At 41.5% G+C, this 20,599-nt stretch overlaps 1 protein-coding gene across 8 annotated transcripts in view; it reads right to left on the bottom strand.

Annotated features, from left to right (window-relative positions):
- Nucleotides 1-20,599, bottom strand: part of armh3 (armadillo like helical domain containing 3) — a 156,057-nt gene that overhangs the window by 108,723 nt on the left and 26,735 nt on the right. For all 8 annotated transcript variants that reach the window (XM_069900227.1, XM_069900223.1, XM_069900225.1 and 5 more), the window contains 3 exons: nucleotides 19,142-19,202; nucleotides 16,247-16,293; nucleotides 121-196 (listed from right to left, as the gene is read on the bottom strand). In XM_069900227.1, coding sequence (XP_069756328.1) covers nucleotides 121-196; nucleotides 16,247-16,293; nucleotides 19,142-19,202 — 184 coding nt within the window. The remainder of the gene's footprint in view (nucleotides 1-120; nucleotides 197-16,246; nucleotides 16,294-19,141; nucleotides 19,203-20,599) is intronic.

Here is a 20,599-nt window from a genome sequence, read left to right as displayed (position 1 = left end):
ATGGAGAGGCACCGACCGGGCTACTTGAGTCAATATCTCTAGAGTTGCATTCCAAAACACTGCAGGAGTTGATCACCTAGGACAAGAACTGATTGATGGGGTAGGTGTCCAGGTGCTCACCTGTGCTAATACTGTGATGAAGTTTCTGTTTAAGTGAACGGCTTCATACAATGCCAGCAAGATGGCCTCGTTAGTCCTAGGTTAAAAAAAAGCATCATTAGAGAGAGCAATTCCTTCTTCAAAAATAACAACCTGACACCAGTGAAACATCCCACTGCGCTGAATGATGGCAAACAATCTGGCCACCATAAGGAGATATTAGAACAGGCGAAAGAAAGCTTGGTGAGAGAGGAGGGATTAAAAGGAGGGTGGCGGTGGAGAGGCAGAGATCTAGTAAGTTTACGTCCTGAGCGGATGAAGGCACTTTCCAGTGATAGGGCGACTAACATCAGGGATGCAACAAGAAATGAGAATTGGAACATGATAAGTCAGAGGTTATGGAGACAAGGAGGATCCCTCGCAGGCTGCAGGAGACTACAGTCAAGGAACTCACACTAGGCTACGGACTGCTGGAGACAGGCTGAAGGAGTACCAGGATATGAGAGGGTGCCAAGGATGCTGAGGCTTCCTGATTGTGTCAGAGGTTTGGATATGGAGTTTGGGTTGCTGATGGTTGGACTGGAGTCAGTGTGACTGCAGAGACTGTGGGAGAGCTGGAGGAATATCCATGGACACCCGATAACTGGCGAGACTCTCTTTTGCTTCTCTTTCTCTGATTGTAAGAGGCACCTAGCATTTTTTTCTGTTGGCAAATCTGTCTGCCTTACAGCACACTAAAGCAAATTTTATGTAATACTACACCTGTTTTATTACATGACAATAAAGGAATCTTGAATTTTCTCTTTCTCATCCGGCATGCATCATTCTCCTAACTAGCTTATTAAGTGATGCATGGTTTTTTGTGAATCACTTTGCTATTTTCAGCCCAAATATCCAATTATGCTTTAATGAAAAACTAGAGCTTAAATGTCTCACTGAGCTATTGTAAACCGATTAAGTGGCTTAACAATAAAAAGAGAAAATGTTGGAAAAACCCAGCAAGCCGAGTAGCGTCCATTGTAACCTTTTCTTCAGAGCTGAGACATGGAGAACCAAGTTAGTCCACGCAGTAGGGAAGGAAGGGATAGGATAGGATAGGATGAAATAATAACGTGCTTTCATTTCTAATTTCAAGTTTCTGCTTTTTAAAAAATTCTTTGATTAACAGGTTGTTTATCAAATCCCTGGAGTGAAACAGCAAATCAGAGGAAGAACACCTCATCTTCCATATGGTACTCTCCAACCGAATGGCATCCACATCGACTTCTCCCATTTCCGTTAGAAACGACCTCCCCCCATCCTTCCCCATCGCCTTTCCCCCAGCTCTGCCCCCTTCCTCTTTTCTTCTATCTCCTTTCACAGACCCAAAATCAATTCTCACCTTTTCTCTTATCCAATTAACACCTTTGTCTGTTGGTCTGTACTTCTTCCCTTCCCATTCTTCCACCTTTCTTTTCCCAGCCTTTCATTCAAACGCTATGTTTCTTCATTCAAACCTTGAGGAAGGGCTCGGGCCTGAAACATTGGTAATATATCTTTACCTCCTATGAATCCAGCGTGACCTGCTGAGTTCCTCCAGCATTTCTGTTTTGATCAAATCCCTGGAATCCTACTCTACATCACATGAAGAGCAAGTCACATACAGTAGCATTTATGAGCCTCACCAGAGCCTCCTGAAAATGTTAACCTAAAATGCAAGGTATTTTCCTTCCAATAACTTTAAAATACACTATTTATGAGCACGTTGGAAATACAAGACCCACAGGGTCTCCATCAAGCACGGATGTCCAAGCTACAGACATCAACCACAGTGTCTTATTATTTTGCAGACATTAACTCACTTAAAATGTCCAAAGTTCCTCTTTCAATTGTTTTTCTTGCCACAAGCCTTATGAAATGACTTCAATAATTCCTTGGTTAAAATGCTATGCTTTTTATTAAGATACAAAACAATGCCTGGAGCCCCAGAGTTGTAAAAACTGTCCCCAAAACTTTTAAGTGCCTTTTTAAAGTCTTTTCCTTTAATCTATGGCCCTATTGAAAGCCAAGATGTCGATAGTTAATTTTTCTGTGGATAAAACACACCTGTTAATAGGTTATTGGCAAATATAAACAGAATTCTGATTCAACATCGGAACATGCAGCACACGTTCTTCAGTCCATAATGTCTACAACAAACATGATACAAATTGAACCAAATCTCTTCTGCCTGACCATGATACATATCCTTCCATTTCCTGAATATTCATCTACCATCTCTATCACTAACAGCCTGTTCTTGGTAGCTACCACACTTTTTATAAAACCTGATGCACACCTCTCTCCTTCAATGCAGGCCCTCTAGTGATTGATACTTTTACCCTGGGAAAAAAAGATTTTGACTGGCTACCCTATCAATTCCCCTCAGAACTTTATAAACTTCTATTAGATCTCTCCACTGACTAGAGAAAATATTCGAAGTTTGTCCCCATAGCTCTTTCCCTGTAATCCAAGCACCACCTGGTAAATCTATTCTGTACTCTTTTTTAAAACTTCCCGTAATCAACATTTTATATTGCTGCAATACGACTTCCTTACTCTTATACTCAACAGCCTGCCCAATGAAGGCCAACCTATCACACCACCCTATCCACTTGCATGGCCACTTTGGATTTGGACCTCTCAGATCCCCTGTACATCACAGTAAAATGACCTCCCATTAACTGTATTCAGTGCAGTAGTTGGCCTAGAAATACAACTCTCTCCATTGTGCAATAAGCTGTTTGGGAGGCAAAAGGAAAGGTGAGCTTGACATGAGCAAGCTTTTGCCTGTGATTTATTTTAAACTGTGTATTAAACATTCTGTGATCGATAGCCTGGCCTGCTCGCCTCATTGTAGCCCCCTATTGAGTGTTCACTGCTCTTAAAACTTGCATCATATCTACTCTTCATCCTTCACCAATGAAAGGAAGCTCTGTCCCCACTCTTTCCATTCACACTGTGAAGTTTATTCGAGCCCCTGTTGCAATCAGTAGAAATTCTGCCTGGCCCACCGGATAAAGAATCACAAAATTGTACGTGATGTCATGTATGTACTCTGACAATAAATTTAACTTTGAATCAACTCATTCTTTAACCAACAGAACCATAAAAGAGTTGCTGATTCATCTCATGGCTGTTGGGACAGTGAGGATCTGACTGAATTGTATTGCAGTCATATAAATGAGTCAAAATCAGAAGTGATAAGAACTTGTCATATACACAAGTATAGTGTATGCAATGAAATTTTTGCTTGCTACAACTACACACAAAAAACAACAAAAATAAATAAATGGAATGCATCACAAAAAAAATCAATATAAATAGATAAATATTCAGTCCAAAAAAAAGTGTTATTTCAATAGTTGTCTTGGAAAACGTAGTGCTATGGTTAGTGTAACACTAACCTAGCACCATTTCATCTTTGAGTCAGGAGTCAGAAGATTGGGAGTTAAACTCCCAATTGTCTGCTTAGTTAAATGAACCTGGGCTTCCTAGGACACCAGCCATAATATTCTTATTTTCCTCAAATAAGATTTCAACAGCAACTTAATCTGTGTATTTAGGTCCAACCTGAACATCAGAACACAAAGTACCACCTCTAGAAACAAGAAGTTATCACTCGTCACTTGTCCAACGTCAGAGCATAGTTGGGAAGACAGTTCCAAGGACCTCCTGGGATGTTTGGGACTTTCTTGTTCCTATTGGTGTTTCTCCAGGAAAACCAGGGTCACAATCAGACCCCACATTTTTTTTCCTCCTCCTCCTACTCGATCACTCCCTCCTCCTCCCCTTTCTATCTCCCCTCCTCATCTCAATCTCTCCCTCCTCCCCTACCCCTCCATCTTGACCTCTTCCTCCTCCTCTCATCTCTCCCTCCCCAACTCGATCTCTCCCTCCTCCCTTCCCCATCTGGATCTCTCCCTCACCATCTCAATCTCTCCCTCACCATCTCAATCTCTCCTCCTCCTCACCCCTCCCTCCCCTCTCCATCTCGATCTCTTCCTGCCCCTCTCCATCTCGATCTCTCCCTCACAATCTTTCCCTCTTCCCCTACCCCTCCATATTGATCTCTCTCTCCCCATCTCGATCTCTCCCCATCTCGATCTCTTCCCCCTCCCTATCTCAATTTCTCCTTCCCCTCCCTCTCTCCAGTTTGATATTTCCCCCTCTCTCCCTCTCTCTTTCCATCCCTCTCCACTCTCCATCTCTCTCCCTCCCTCAAGCCTGCTATCCCCTATATGGCACATTAAAGCATTAGCTCTCTCTATGTATATTTAAGTTCTGATCTCAGAGGCACAAGTGTCACTTCTGACCACTGGATGACGTATACCCGAGGGTATTCTAGAGAACAGTGGACTCTATTGTTAAAGTAAGCTTGTATTATTTTTTTATTTTTATAATTTTTTATTTTTCACACTATGAACCTTATTAACCAAAATACACACAAACATTTCCCTCTTGAATATACACAGTGTCATTTTCTCCCCTTTATCCCCCTCCCTCCTTCCCACCCACCTCCCAATCCATTAAATGTTCAACATATACAATACAATAACCCATTAAACAATGTAATCACACAATGAAAATAAACAAGAAAATTGTGTCATCTACTTTTACACTTTGGGTCAGTTCATTTCGTCTTCTTCTCATTCTATCATTTTAGGGGATGGAGGTCTGCAGTAGGACCTCTCTGTTGTGTTCCATGTACGGTTCCCAAATTTGTTCAAATAATGTGACTTTATTTTTTAAATTATATGTTATTTTTTCCAATGGAATACATTTATTCATTTCTATGTACCATTGCTGTACTCTCAGGCTATCTTCTGATTTCCAGGTTGACATCATACATTTTTTTTGCTTCAGCTAAGGCTATCATAATAAATCTTTTTTGTGCTTCATCCAATTTGAGGCCTAATTCTTTACTTCTTATATTACTTAGAAGAAAGATCTCTGGATTTTTTGGTATGTTGCTTTTTGTGATTTTATTTAATACCTGATTTAGATCTTCCCTAAACTTTTCCACTTTCTCACATGCCCAAATTGCATGTGTTCCCGTTTCCTTCTTACAGCGAAAACATCTATCTGATACTTTTGGGTCCCATTTATTTAACTTTTGGGGCGTGATATATTGCCTGTGTAACCAATTATATTGTATCATGCGTAACCTCGTGTTTATTGTATTTCTCATAGTTCCGGAGCATAGCTTTTCCCATTTTTCATTTTTTATCTTTATGTTTAGATTTTTTCCCACTTTTGTTTGGGTTTACAGCTTATTTCATTATTCTCTTTCTCTTGCAGCTTGATGTACATGTTTGTTATAAATCTTTTAATTATCATTGTGTCTGTAATCACATATTCAAAGCTGCTTCCTTCTGGTATCCTCAGCCTGCTTCCCAATTTGTCCTTTAAGTAGGTTTTCAGTTGGTGGTATGCAAACATTGTACCATGAGTTATTCCATATTTGTACTTCATTTCTTCAAAAGATAATAAATTATTTCCCAAAAAATTTTTTCTATTCTTTTAATCCCTTTTCTCTCCCATTCTCTAAAGGAAAGGTTATCTATTGTGAAAGGGATTAGTTGATTTTGCGTCATTAATAATTTTGGTAGTTGGTAATTTGATTTTTTCCTTTCTTCGTGAATCTTCTTCCAAATGTTGAGCAGATGGTGCAGTACTGGTGAACTTCTATACTGCACCAGTTTTTCATCCCACTTATAAAGTATATGTTCTGATACCTTCTCCCCTGTTTTATCTAGCTCTATCCTGGTCCAATCTGGTTTTTCCTTTGTTTGATAAAATCTGATAGATATCTTAATTCTGCTGCTCTATAATAATTCTTAAAGTTTGGTAGCTGCAAACCACCTTGTTTGTACCATTCTGTTAATTTATCTAGCACTATCCTCAGTTTCCCCCCTTTCCATAAGAATTTCCTTATTATTTTCTTTAGCTCATTGAAGAATTTCTCTGTTAAGGGAATTGGTAATGATTGAAATAGGTATGGTATCCTTGAAAAAAATATTCATTTTAATGCAATTTACCCTTCCTATCAGTGTTAGTGGTAAATCTTTCCAATGTTCTAAGTCATCTTGTAATTTCTTCATTAATGGCTGATAATGTAATTTGTATAGATGGCCTAGATTATTATCTAGTCTAATACCTAGGCATTGGATTGCTTGTGTTTGACATTTAAATGGTATTCTTTTTCAAACTTTGTGAAATCGCATTATTTCATTGGCATCGCTTCACTTTTATTTGCGTTGATCTTGTACCCCGATATTTCTCCATATTCCTTCAATTTTTTATATAATTCTTTTATTGATCACTCTGGTTCTGTTTAGTATACTATGATGTCATCTGCAAATAGACTGATTTTATATTCCTTCTCTTTGATTTTTATCCCTTTTATTTTATTTTCTGTTCTTATCAGTTCTGCCAATGGTTCTATTGCTAAAGCGAACAGTGAAGACATCCCTGCCTAATTGACCTGCTTAATTTAAATTGGTTCGATATATATCGATTTACTGTCACCTTTGTCATTGGACCATAATGCTTTAATCCAATTAATATATTTCTCTGGTAGGTTGAACCTCTGTAGTACTTTGAATAGATAATTCCATTCTACCCTGTTAAAGGCTTTCTCTGTGTCTAAAACAACAGCCACTGTTGGCGTCTTATTTCCTTCTACTGCATGGATTAAGTTAATGAACTTACAGACATTGTCCGTTGTTCATCTTTTCTTAATAAATCCAGTTTGATCTAGTTTTACTATTTTTGGTACACAGTCGGCCAATCTGTTTGCTAATAGTTTTGCTATTATCTTATAATCTGAGTTAAGTAGAGATATTGGTCTATATGATGCTGGTGTTAGTGGATCTTTTCCCGTCTTTGGTATTACTGTAATTATTGCTGTTTTACATGAATCTGGCATGTTTTGTGTTTCTTCAATCAGGTTCATTACTTGCAGGAGAGGAGGAATTAGTAACTCTTTAAATGTTTTATAGAATTCTACTGGGAGTCCATCCTACCCAGGTGTTTTATTGTTCAGTAGATTTTTAAGTCTCCAAAAAATAGCGCCTTTGGAAGACTACACAAAAGAGTCTGGAAAAACAACCAACTGAAAAACCTCACAAAGATAAGCGTATACAGAGCCGTTGTCATACCCACACTCCTGTTCGGCTCCGAATCATGGGTCCTCTACCGGCACCACCTACGGCTCCTAGAACGCTTCCACCAGCGTTGTCTCCGCTCCATCCTCAACATCCATTGGAGCGCTCACACCCCTAACGTCGAGGTACTCGAGATGGCAGAGGTCGACAGCATCGAGTCCACGCTGCTGAAGATCCAGCTGCGCTGGATGGGTCACGTCTCCAGAATGGAGGACCATCGCCTTCCCAAGATCGTATTATATGGCGAGCTCTCCACTGGCCACCGTGACAGAGGTGCACCAAAGAAAAGGTACAAGGACTGCCTAAAGAAATCTCTTGGTGCCTGCCACATTGACCACCGCCAGTGGGCTGATAACGCCTCAAACCGTGCATCTTGGCGCCTCACAGTTTGGCGGGCAGCAGCCTCCTTTGAAGAAGACCGCAGAGCCCACCTCTCTGACAAAAGGCAAAGGAGGAAAAACCCAACACCCAACCCCAACCAACCAATTTTCCCTTGCAACCGCTGCAATCGTGTCTGCCTGTCCCGCATCGGACTGGTCAGCCACAAACGAGCCTGCAGCTGACGTGGACTTTTTACCCCCTCCATAAATCTTCGTCCGCGAAGCCAAGCCAAAGAAAAAAAAAAAAAAGATTTTTAATATATCTTGTAGTTCCTCTATTTCAAATGGTTTTATCAATTTGTTTTGCTCCTCTTCTTGCAATTTCGGTAGTTCAGTTTTAGCTAGAAACTCATCTATTTTGTCTTCTTTCCCTTCGTTTTCAGTTCGGTATAATTGCTCATAGAATTCCTTAAAGTTTTCATTGATCTCTGTTGGGTTATGTTATTTGTTTGTCCTTTTTCCTTGATGCCAATACCGTTCTTTTAGCTTGTTCTGTTTTAAGCTGCCAAGCCAGCCAGTATTTTGTGCGTTTTTTCTCCTAGCTCGTAATACTTCTGCTTTATTTTCATTATGTTTTTCTCCACCTTATATGTTTGTAGTGTTTCGAATTTTATTTTTTGTCTGCCAATTCTCTTATTTTTGTTGCATCTTCCCTTGTTGCTAGTTCTTTTTCTGTACTTACTATTACCCTTTCCAGCTATTCTATTTCCTGATTGTAGTCCTTCTTCATCTTAGTTACATAACTTATTATCTGCCCTCTAATGAAGGCTTTAATTGCATCCCGTAATATAAATTTGTCTTTCACTGATTCCGTATTTATTTCAACGTACATTTTAATTTGGTGCTCAATAAATTCTCTAAATTCCTGTCTTTTAAGTAGCATGGAGTTTAATCTCCATCTATATGTTCTTGGTGGGATGTCCTCCAGTTCTATTGCTAATAACAGGGGTGAGTGATCAGAAAGCAATCTAGCTTTATATTCCGTTTTCCTAACTCTCCCTTGGATATGGGCTGACAACAGGAACAGGTCAATCCTTGAGTATGTTTTATGTCTACTCGAATAATATGAGTATTCCTTCTCCTTTGGGTGTTGTCTCCTCCATATATCCAAAAGTTGCATTTCCTGCATTAACCATAAATTTGGCTACTTTGTTCTTTCCGCTAGTCTTTTGTCCAGTTTTATCCATCTTTGAATCCAAATTAAGGTTAAAGTCTCCTCTATCAATATATTCCCCTGTGTATCTACAATCTTCAAAACGATATCTTGCATAAACTTTTGATCGTCTTCATTAGGTGCATATATATTGAGCAAATTCCAAAATTCTGAATATATCTGACATTTTATCATTACATACCTCCCTGCTGGATCTATTATTTCCTCCTCTATTTTGATTGGTACATTCTTATTGATTAATATAGCTACACCTCTAGCTTTTGAGTTATATGATGCTGCCGTTACGTGCCCTACCCAGTCTCTCCTTAATTTATTATGTTCCACTTCAGTTAGATACGTTTCCTGCTCAAATGCTATATCTATTTTATCAGTAAATTTAATAGCCTCTTCCTTTTGATTTGGTTATGTATTCCGTTAATATTTATAGTCATATAGTTCAACATGGCCATCTCATACTTTGTTTACATCTCATTTCCGCTTCCTCACCACCACCTTTCCCCATTTCTCCATTTCCATTTCTCAGTTTTCCCTTTTTGAACGCACTATATGACAACATTTCTAAAACATAAAATATTTCAACCATTCCCACATCTAAAATTCCCTTAACCCCAAGTGTCCTCCCCCTCTCTGAGTTGCCTCTTGTCACTTGCCGGGCAACCACAACTCCCCTCTCCATTTGGACTGCGAACCCGTTCGCAAGTGTCAACTGATTTCGCAGTGACTGTTATTCTCTCCCACCCAACCCCCTCCAGAAAAGACTTTTATCTTCACATTACAACAAAGCTCCCCCTCTTTTCTTCTCCTTTCCCTTTATCTATTTATTTATTTATTTATTTTCTCCCTTCCCCCCCCCCTTCTCCCTTACTTCCCTTTTCTTCCCTCCTTTAGTTCTTACTTATACATTAATTTTACTTCCTTATATGTAGTTTGTCATTGTTCTTTGTTCTTGTTACATCTCTTCATCTCTCTTTCTGTCTTGCAGGTGTTCTGCAAATTCTCGTGCTTTCTCCGGATCCGAGAACCGTCTGTCCCGGGATAACTATTTTAAGCACCACTGGATATCTTAACATAAATTTATAGCCTTTCTTCCATAGGATCAACTTTGCTGCGTTAAAGTCCTTCCTTTTCTTTAGGAGATCAAAACTTTCGTCTGGGTAGAAAATTTTTTTTTGACCTTTGTATTCCAGTGGTTTATTTGTCTTCTCTCATTTTATTCATTGCCCTCTCCAATATATTTTCTCTTGTCGTGAATCTCAAGAGTTTTACTAAAACGGATCTTGGTTTTTGTTGTGACTGTGGTTTCGGGGCTAATGTTCTGTGTGCCCTTTCTATTTCCATTCCTTTCTGCATTTCTGGCATTCCCAGGACTTTTGGGATCCATTCTTTTATAAATTCTTTCATATCTTTGCCTTCTTCATCTTCCTTAAGGCCCACTATCTTTATATTGTTTCGCCTACTATAGTTTTCCATTATATCGATCTTCTGAGCTAACAACTCCTGTGTTTCTTTAACTCTTTTGTCATTTTCTTTTTAAGTCGTTCACTTCCATTTCTACCGCCATTGCACGTTCTTCCACATTTTCTAATCTTTTCCCTACATCTGTTATGACCAGCTCTATTCTACTCACTTTTTCTTCTGTACTTTTTATTTTTCTTTTCATTTCACTAAATTCTAGTGTCAGCCATTCTTTTAATGTTTTCATTTGTTCTTGAAATTTTTTTTATCTATGTACTGTCCATTCATTTTACCTCCTATTCCTCTGTGCAGAGCTTGCTGTTCTTCTTCTTCTGCGTCTGCTCTTGGGCTTGTGTCTTCAATTTCTCTTCCTTGTATCTGTGCCTCTTCTGATTTTCTTGTTGAGCTGCTTGTCGGGTTTTTTTTTCCATGGTGTCTTGATGTTGGCCCTCTTCTTCTGGGCTGGTTATCTGTTCTGTCTCTAGTTTCCTTTTTTCTTTCTCACCCCTCCCATTCTCGTTGCATTCTTTATCTTCTAGCTGGGAGCCCTGCTGTCGGGCCTCTTTCAGCTCTTCGTGCTGTGGAGTTTCACTCCACAGCTGGTCCCCCCTCCTGTCGGTGTTCTCCTTGTCGTGCGCATCGCGCATACGCAGTTGTGCACCCGTTTGGCTCCGTGAGCCATTTTTGCAGTCCTGCGGTCGGTGGGTCGCGACCCTGTAGGGTCTCCACTAACCTCGGGGAGTGGACTCCTCTTTCCACAGTGGATCCCTGCTTTCTCGTGCAGGTAAGGCCTTCACTTTTCCCTTCCGGCGTCTTTCTTTCTTCTTTTCTTCCCGTTGTTTTTGGCTTTTCTTTCTTAGGTGCCATTTTCTCCACACCTTTATTTTTTATTTGTTGTGATTTGTGTGTCTGGGGCTTTGCTTTTTCTTCACTTTTTTCCTTCTTTTCTGGAGACGGCTGATATTCTCCTACTGGCCACTACTCCATCACATGAGTCCTCTCGGCTTGTATTACTTTTTAAGGCAATGCATTAACGCAGCAGATTGTGTGCATAAAGAGGGGAGAGAGCTAAAGAAAACAAATTTCTGTTCTCAACTAGGACTTAATGGGCAATTACCCTCGAGCCGTGCCAAGCAAATGCAAAGAGAAACAACAAGCAGAAAAAAAAATTCTTTTCCATGGAGGAGGAATCCCAAAGGAGGCCAAGATTAACTGCTGCAAAAATTGGAGGTGTCATTCAATAGATGCCTGACAACATCAGGAGACATACTCTCAGACTCATGTGCCGTACCATTTTCTGAAGCCCAGTTTAAAAGGACTGGCATTAAGTGGCATTCTCTTGATTGTTTTTACTATGTTCATTTAAAATTTTTAAAATTTAGATGTACAGCACAATAACAGGCTCTTCTGGCCCAAGAGTCAGTGCCTCCAAATACACCCAATAATCTAAAAACCTCATATGTTTTGGAGGGTGGGAGGAAACTGGAGCACTTGGAGAAAACCTACGAAGACACAGGGAGAACATACAAATTCCTTACAGTGTTGGATTCGAACCCTGTTTGCTGGTGCTGTAACAGTGTTGCGCTAACTGCTACACTAGCCATGTTGCTTATCGTTGAAGCTCACAGCTGTAAAAGGCCACCAAGTTCAGTCTTGCAAAAGGGTCACCTCAACACAAGTTGTCCATACCAAATAAGTCTAGGGCTAATTGTGCTGTCATAGCTCATGTCAATTAAACTCCCACGAGCTGCTAATCTAAGCATGCCTGCAGGTCATCAACTCCTTATCAAATCAACATTTTCTTTTATCATTCAGCAATGACGAACATAAGGGATGGAAGGCTTGCTAAATTCCTCACCCTGTTCATAACAGGCATCAAAGCCTACCTCCCAGTGGCACTGACCTTTAACATTATGAAATGCTAAGAACGTCTGGTGGTGGAACATCAAAACACCCCTCCCAGAGATGCTGGACCATTTCAATTCATCTACAGATGGAATTGTACAATTGTTGATGCTTAGCTTTGTCTATCCACTCCGTCCTGACCCACTTGGAGAATGGTGCCTCATACACCTGGCTGCTGTTCATCAACTTCAGCTCGGCATTTCATACGGTGTTTAACACAACCATTCCCCAGAAGCTGGTGGAGAAGCTATCCTCGATGGGACTTAACACTTTCTCTGTTACTTGATTCTGAACTCCCTAATGGAAAGACCTAATGGAAAGTCCAGGTCAGCAGCAGAATGCTGAGCACCGGCAAATCTCAGGGCAGTGTGTTCAGCCCACTCCTGTTCAAACTACTGACCCATGACTGGGACGCCAGATCCAGCTCCAACAGTGTCATCAGGTTTGTAGATGACACAACAGTAGTTGGCCTCGTCGGCAACAACGATGTGTTGCACTACAGATAAGAGGTGGAAAATCTCGTGAAATGGTACAAGAATAATTACCACTCAACGTGGACAAGACGAAGTAGATGATTATGGACTTCAGGAGGGCCAGGGATGATCATGCTCGACTACGTTAATAGCTTGGTAGCGGAAAGAGTAGAGAGCAGCAAGTTCCTTCCGCGTAAGAAGTGATCTATCCTGGACACACAACATCTCCTCATTTGTCACGAAGGTGCAACAGCGACCCCCCTGACAATTGGCCACCCTCCTGACAATTTTCTCCAGGAGCTCTCTCTCGAGCACCCTGGTATAGTTGTTGTAGAGCATCAGATCGGAGGTCAAACCACAGGACCAGGAGAATGACAAACAGGATCACTGGGGTCTCCCTCCTCCCCCCTTCCAATCCACGTGATCTACTGGGATCATTGTCTAAAGAGGACTCACAAAATCAGTGAGGACGCCTATCACCCGCACACAGAATCTTTCAGTTACTCCTGTCGGGAAAGAGATGCAGGAGCATCAGAGCCAGAACCACCAGGCTGAGAAACTGCTTCTTCCCATGGACAGGGAGACTGCTGAATGACTGAATTATTTGCTCATACAACCCTCTGTGACTCTACTATTTAACAATAATATTTATTTACTTTAATATTTGTATGCACGTAGCATGCATATGTATCATTTGTCTGCATGTATGTTTGCACCATTTTGCACCAAGGACTAGAGATCTGGTCAGGTTGTATTTGTACAATTCAATGATAAATAAAACAAACTTCACTCTCCCTTCTGAAATCAGGCAATACCTTGACATTTATATAAGTCACAAGTGTATGTTCCCTCTTCACCTGGGGCACAGTGACAAAGATCAGGAAGATCATATGGATCAGGAAAAAGCCTGGGGCTAAGAAGGCAAAGGTAGTAAAAGAAGTAGAGGAATGGGTCATTAAGTTTGCAGATGATGCTAAAATTGGAGGTGTTGTAGATAGACAGGATGCAGAGTTGGGCAGAAACGTGGCTGGAGTTCAATCCAGATAAGTGCAATTTGGTTGGTGAATCTTGAAGGCAAGGTATATTAACGACAGAATTCTAGAACATTGTTACAGTGCCAGAGATCGGCACAGGGTTTGAATCTCGCGCTGTCTGTAAAGAATTTGTATGTTCTCCCTGTCTCTGCGTGGGTTTTTCCTGGGTGCTCTGGTTTCATCCCACCATTCAAAATGTACTGGGGTTGTAGGTCAATTGGGTGTAATTTGGCAGCAAAGGCTTGTGGGTCGAAAGGACCTGTTACAATGCTGAATGTCTAATTTTCTTTTTATAAAAAAAGAGGGATTTTGGGGTTCAAATCCTTCGTACTCTCAAGGTTGCCACGCAGGTTGATAGGATAGTTAAGAAGATTTATCGTACGCTGCCCTTCATTAGTCGGGGTTGAGTTCAAGAGTTGTGAACTCTGATTCGACCAACTGGAATACTGTGTTCTGTTCTGGTCGCCTCCACTGCTCCCTCAAAGCTGTGCACGTACACACACGTTTTGCAACCAGCGCACAAACTGAACAAAGTAGTTCATAGAATAAAATCTTAACTAAATACGTTACTTCGCAGAATGCAATCATACTTGCATTATATTGAAACATGCCAATAGTTTTATTAGCCATGAGAGACAGGCTGTACCAAAATTATCTTGAAACAATTTCAAGTTTACATTTGCACAAGGATTCAGCGTGCACATACTTTTGTCACAGGGGAAAAAAAAATTGCACAACGTAAGATTTTTGCGCACACTGACTACTAAAAATTAAAGGGAACATTGGTCACCTATTTACAGGAAGGATGTGGGAGCTCTGGAGAGAGTGCAGAGGAAATTTACAAGGATGTTGCCTGGATTGGAGAACGTGCTCGATGAAGCAGGTTTAATAGACCTAGTGCTTTTCTCTTCAGAACGACAAAGGATGAGAGGTGATTTAATAGAAGTCTACAAGATTATGAGAGGCATAGATAAGATGGACAGCCAGCACCTTTTTACCAGGGTGACAACAGCAAATACCAGAGGACATCTGTTTAAGATGAGGGGAAGAAAATTTAAGGGAGACGTCAGAGTTGTTTTCCTTTAAAATACACAGAGTGGTGGGTGCCTGGAATGCATTGCCAGGTGTGGTGGTGGACGCTGGTAAAATAGAGGCATTTAAAAGGCTCTTCCATAGGCATATGGATAAACAGAGGGTTATGGGTGTGAGGTAGGGAAGGATTAGATTGTAGAGATGTAAATTTCTATATATAGGCATAACATCAGGGCCTGTTCCAGGCTGTAATGTTCTATGTTATCTAGAGGTTTTCACTTGTGAGGAGAGACTGACGAGGCTGGGTGTTTATTTTCCTGGAGGGGAGAAGGTCCAAAGGAAACATAGCTGAAGACATAAAATTATGAGGGGTATAATTGGAGTGGATAGCAGGAAACTTTTCTCCATATAAGAAGCAAATGAAACTTCCCTGGAATACACTGTCAGAATGATGGAAACAGAGCAGCCAACAGCAGGAAGCATCGAGATGAACAGTTGAATCAAAGAAGGCCACAGGACCAAGTGCAGGAAGGTGGGATTAATAGGGATGGGTCCCTACTAGTTTCCGTGAATACAATGGGCCGAGTGACCAGTTGCCATGTAGTTAGGGCTATGGTAATTTGAGATCGAATTCTATGTGGATAAAATATCAAGAATCCAGAAGTGCTTGGACCAGCACTAATATGGAGTTGCATTAGAAATTGGCAAACCTAGCTCCCAAAACCATCCGACAGTAATCCCATACTTTGCCGGGTATCTGACAATGAATGTTTTCCAGAATCGTCAGCTACAAAAACTATAATAAGCAAATAAAAGGTCACCTTGCAACAAATCATGGCAAAGGCCAAACGGTGGCCTTGTTCATTTACTTTGAGAGATTGAAATGAAAGGATACTGCAGGAAGGAGATTGAATGGTGGCAATGTGGACCAAAGTCCATCGTGCTATCAACATGATTCTGCTATTATTTGGAATTCAGGATTGCATTGCTGCCAAGATTTTGTGATCAAATATCTGGTGCGGCATTGAAGCCATAGCTTGGGACAGGAGTATAGTGGACACTCAATCTTCAGGTCTTCAAAATACCATGGAAGAACATAGAACATTACAGCACAGTACAGGCCATTCGGCCCTTGATGTTGTGTCAACCTACATATTCCTACCAAAAAAAGTACTAAACCCTTCCTAGCTCATAAGCCTCTATTTTTCTTTCATCCATGTGCCTGTCTAAGAGTCTCTTAAATCCCCTTAATGTTTCAGCCTCCACCTCCATCCCTGGCAAGGCATTCCAGGCACCCACAGCTCTCTGCATAAAAAAACTCTATCCCTGATGTCTCCCCTAAACATCCCTCCCTTCACTTTGTACAGATGTCCCCTGGTGTTTGCTATTCCTGTCTTGGGAAAAAGGCCCTGGTTGTCCACCTTATCCAGAATCTTGTAGGCTTCTATTAAGTCTCCTACAGAAGGGAATAAGGAAAAAAGCCAAACCAAAGAACAAAGTCACTTACTGGACTGAAATCTTCTCCTCGACGTCTGCGATGAACATGTTACCCACCTGCATAGACAGAGAGAGAACAGCTGTTAGTTTACACCCTGCAGTCTGTGACAAAGAGAAACAGAGCATAAACTGATAAAGGCATGGCAGTGACATGGAGCTCTGTGAGAGTCACAGTGTGAGAAAAATGATAGCATGCTGCACTGAAAGCCCACCAGCCAATGACAAGACACAGTGAGGAAGAAGGGAGGAGTGAACCTCAATAAATTATCCTTTGCATCTGTGCAACACCTTCGCCGAGCAGAATGCCCAAGGCACTTCACAGCTGCATTAGCAGACTGCTGCTGACCTAGACGTCATGTGGACCGTTGCCTAGTTGCAAAGCAAGGAAAGTTAAGAAAAAGGGAGAGAAAGCATGAGTCGCACCCAGTGAAAGAATGATGAACGGAGAAACGAGGCAAAGAAGAAAACATGAGCGTCAGCTTCATAACTTGTTATAGCAAGATTCAAAAGCCAAACAGCTGCTTTGATGGGATGACAAAAATTCCCCAAAACTAGTATCCATCCACACTGTGAGGTTTAGTTGAAACAGTCTCATTTCTTTGTCATATTATTAACCGTGAGAATGGTTTTTCCACAGGAAGTCTAATAGGTTGACTTTATCATTCACTCAGCCACATGAAGAACAAGAGCTCAATTAAAGAGTTTGGAGTTACAATGAAACAAAGGATCATGTTGAGGGACATGGGGGATTTGCGGAACTTTCTTCATCTTCTAAAAAAGTGTTGGTGTACTTGACGAAAGCATCATCGTGTTGGTCCAGGTCAGGTATTTGGAAAAGTTGACTCCTAAGAACTTGAAGGTACATGGTATCTACTCTTTCCACTTCAGCATCATTGATGTGGACAGGGGGTGGGCCTTTTCCCTCTCTCCTGGTCAATGATCATCTTTGTGTTCAAGGTTCCATTTATTGTCATGTAATAATACACAAAAATGAATATACATGACATACATCAAATTTTGTCTGCAGCAAGGCAAAGAGACACCATGGGCATGCCCAAACCTCTGATATGATCAGGAAACCACTGATATTGAGACGTTGTTATCTTGCCACCATACCACTAGATTTTCAATTTATTCCTTTGCATCATTACTTAATATCCTGCTGACGAGTACGGCAGAATCACCAAATTTGATGAGGTTGGAACCGTATTTGACTGTTTTTTTTGGGGGTGTAGAGGGAGGCAAGTAGAGAATTGTCCATGAGGAGCACTGATGTTACATGTGATTGTAGTGGAGGTGATACAATCCATCTTCACCGACTGCTATTGGTGGGACAGAAATTCAAGGTTCCAGTGGAGGGGAGAGGGGGGTGAGGTGGAGGCCGGGGGATGGGTGCTGAGGCCTGGATCCCAAAGCTTGGAGACGTGTTTGCCTGGGGCCATGAGCATTACTCTGTACCTATCCAATACAATGTCTGACCTGGCACTGTTTGTCAGGATGGTGCAAGAGAGCTTTAGTCTGTCCCCTACATCTGCTGTTGAGCTTTCTGTGCCAGTTCATGCTTCCTGTTATCTGCTGTGTTCAAATACTCCAGGTCAGACACAGATTAGAGAAAGCCTCCTGATACTCCAGCTTCACATTCGCCAGCATAACCACCTGCCTTCAGTAACCAGGCTCAATACGGAGTCAAACAAGAAAGTCTGCAGACACTGGGGTCAAGTGCACACACAAATGTGATGGAGAAACACACATCTATAGGAAGTAACGAGTAACCAATGTTTCAGGCATGGGCTCTTCATTCAGGAATCTCAACACAGAGTCAAACCGGTTTTAAAATGCTGCTGAGTGTCTTTATAAACATACCTTGTACTGATCTATTGCAGTCTGTGAAGGAATGTTCTTGCTACCCGAGCTTGACTGTGTAACATTTCATTTTTAACCCAGTCCCTTATCATTAGCACGTTGAGGGGACCAAGTGCAACATTAGTTAAACATCCTGTTTTGCTGAAGTTTAACTAATTTTTGGTGCAGCCATTTCCACTGGACTCCCACTTGACAGGATGCATTAAAATTCTCTGCCCTCCCCCACCCCTGTCTCAGCAACTAATCCATTCCAACCCTTGGCCTTATAGAATCATACAGCAGGGGAAGTTAATCAGCCCATTAATCCAATGCTGCAATAAATTGCAATCCTTCAGCTCTTTCCCTATTTCTCCCCAGTATCCATCTGCTTCCCCTCTGAAAAACCACCAGCAAGTCCACTTCAGACCATAAGGCATAACCATCGAGCCTGCCCAGCCAACCAATCATGAGCTGATCGATTTTCCCACACAGCCCCACTCTCTCCCCATAACCTTTGATGCCCTGGGTAATTAAGAACTTATTGTTAGAAATTAAAGTACCTTTAAAGAAATTGCTCGAGACAAAAATTGAGAACAAAGAACATTTATTACTACAACAATGCAAAGTTGGGTGCTTCCCCTTACCCTGGGAATACACACAGACACTGGGGCTCACCCAACTTTTATACAGTTGATTTCAGTGTAGGAATACCCTCCCCCTTACATTCTTCTGCCTCCTGCTGGAGAGGTTTGGCATTACCCACTCTCTCCCCATAACCTTTGATGCCCTGGGTAATTAAGAACTTATCAATCTCTGCCTTAAATGGCTTGTCCACCACACCTCCTGTGGCAACAAATTCCACAGATATATCACCCTCTAACTGAAAAAAATTCCTCCACATCTCTGTTCTAAGCGGCCGCCCTTCAATCCTGAAGTGTGGTGCCCTCTTGACCTAGACTCTCCCACCACAGAAAACCACCTTTAAAAATTCCTCAACATTCACACATCAAGAGGGGATAGGTGTCACTGGCAGAGACATTGGCTGATTTATTACAGAGCTTACCATGTTGGTAAGAGCAGAGAAGAATCCTCCTTGGCTTTCTTCCTCTTTATCTTTATACTGTCTGTGTAATGCAGGGGGGGAAAAAAAACACATAGATTTACAACTGAGAGTAGTTAAAAGTTTCTTGGCACAATGCAACTACATCCTGCTGTTCCCCAGGAGCAGGACAGCACTGACCTGGATCTGGAGTGGCCATTGCTGTTCCACGATCACAGAGTAATTATCCCTGCTTAATCACTGACAGACTCAGAGTCAGGGACATTGGCATTGAAACAGGCCCTTTGGTCTAATTCTACAGCAATCCCATTTTGTATCCACTCCACATTCTTATCGCGCCCACCCTCCCCCACCCCCAGATTCCACCACTCACCAGCAGGGCAAGTTAGAGTGTAATAACACTGATTTAGCACAGCTTAAAAGCAAACAAAGAATACACTCACACATTTCTTTCAGCGCACAATGAAGTCAACTTTCTTTTCGTTATTCACTAGATACAACATTGCATTCAACTCCCCAAACAGCTCCCAGCTAAACTCCTTATGGTCTGAAGCAGCTGCTCCTCCCGCTGTGCTACTTGATACAAGTTGCCAAGGTGGTTACGGTCAGCTTTGCCTCCAAACTGAGTCAACAAGAGCCAGGGTGGGGGATAAGGCCAAGGACGAAGGTGTATTGACAATCCACATGCAGCCAGTGCCAACATCAAAACGGATAATGAAATTTTTTTTGTAATGAGCAAGCTTTCATTGTCCCAAATGTACTGGAGAAAGTTAACAAGTGACACAGCATCCATAGGAAATAAAGCTTCAAGTCCGGGCCTTCCATCAGGTACAAGCAGAAACAGGCAGGCGCTTGACAAAGGTCCCTGGTCTGAAATGTTGGGTACCCTTTGCTTCCTCTGGACGCTGCAGGACCTGCTGATTTTCTCCAACACGCTTGTGTGTTGCACTTGACCCCGGCATCTGCAAACTTTCCCATTTAATTTCATTGTCACAGTTTCCAGCCCAATGCCATAGGATGAACAACAGTTTGGTGTGACAGAAGTAACCAAATAGGGTCAACTGTTTCCTCTATTTTGTACTTGGAAATAGTGACAAGAGGAACACTCTGCAATTTGGTGATTTTGAAGACTCCCCAAGAGAGAAGTAGTAATCCTCCTGCACCACAACCACTGTGCTCACAAAGCAGTTATAAATGTTCCATTGTGCCCTACAGTTAATGAAAAGGACCAATGCAGCTCAGACAGAGAATTCAATGCAGGAGAATACAGGCACTGGAATCTGAAGTTAAACACCATCTAGTGGAGGAACTCAGCAGGTCAAGCAACATCAGCGAGGAAAACAGAGTTTAATTTAATTTAATTTAGACATACAGCACAGTAATAGGGCCATTCTGGCCCATGAACCCGGGCTGCCCTAATGAACCTACAACCCCAAAAAGTTTTGAATAGTGGAGGAAACC

Source organism: Narcine bancroftii, chromosome 10 (assembly GCF_036971445.1).
Source record: "Narcine bancroftii isolate sNarBan1 chromosome 10, sNarBan1.hap1, whole genome shotgun sequence".
Taxonomy (NCBI): domain Eukaryota; kingdom Metazoa; phylum Chordata; class Chondrichthyes; order Torpediniformes; family Narcinidae; genus Narcine; species Narcine bancroftii.
Note: the sequence above shows the minus strand (reverse complement) of the source record. Positions and strands in the feature narration are given on the sequence as shown.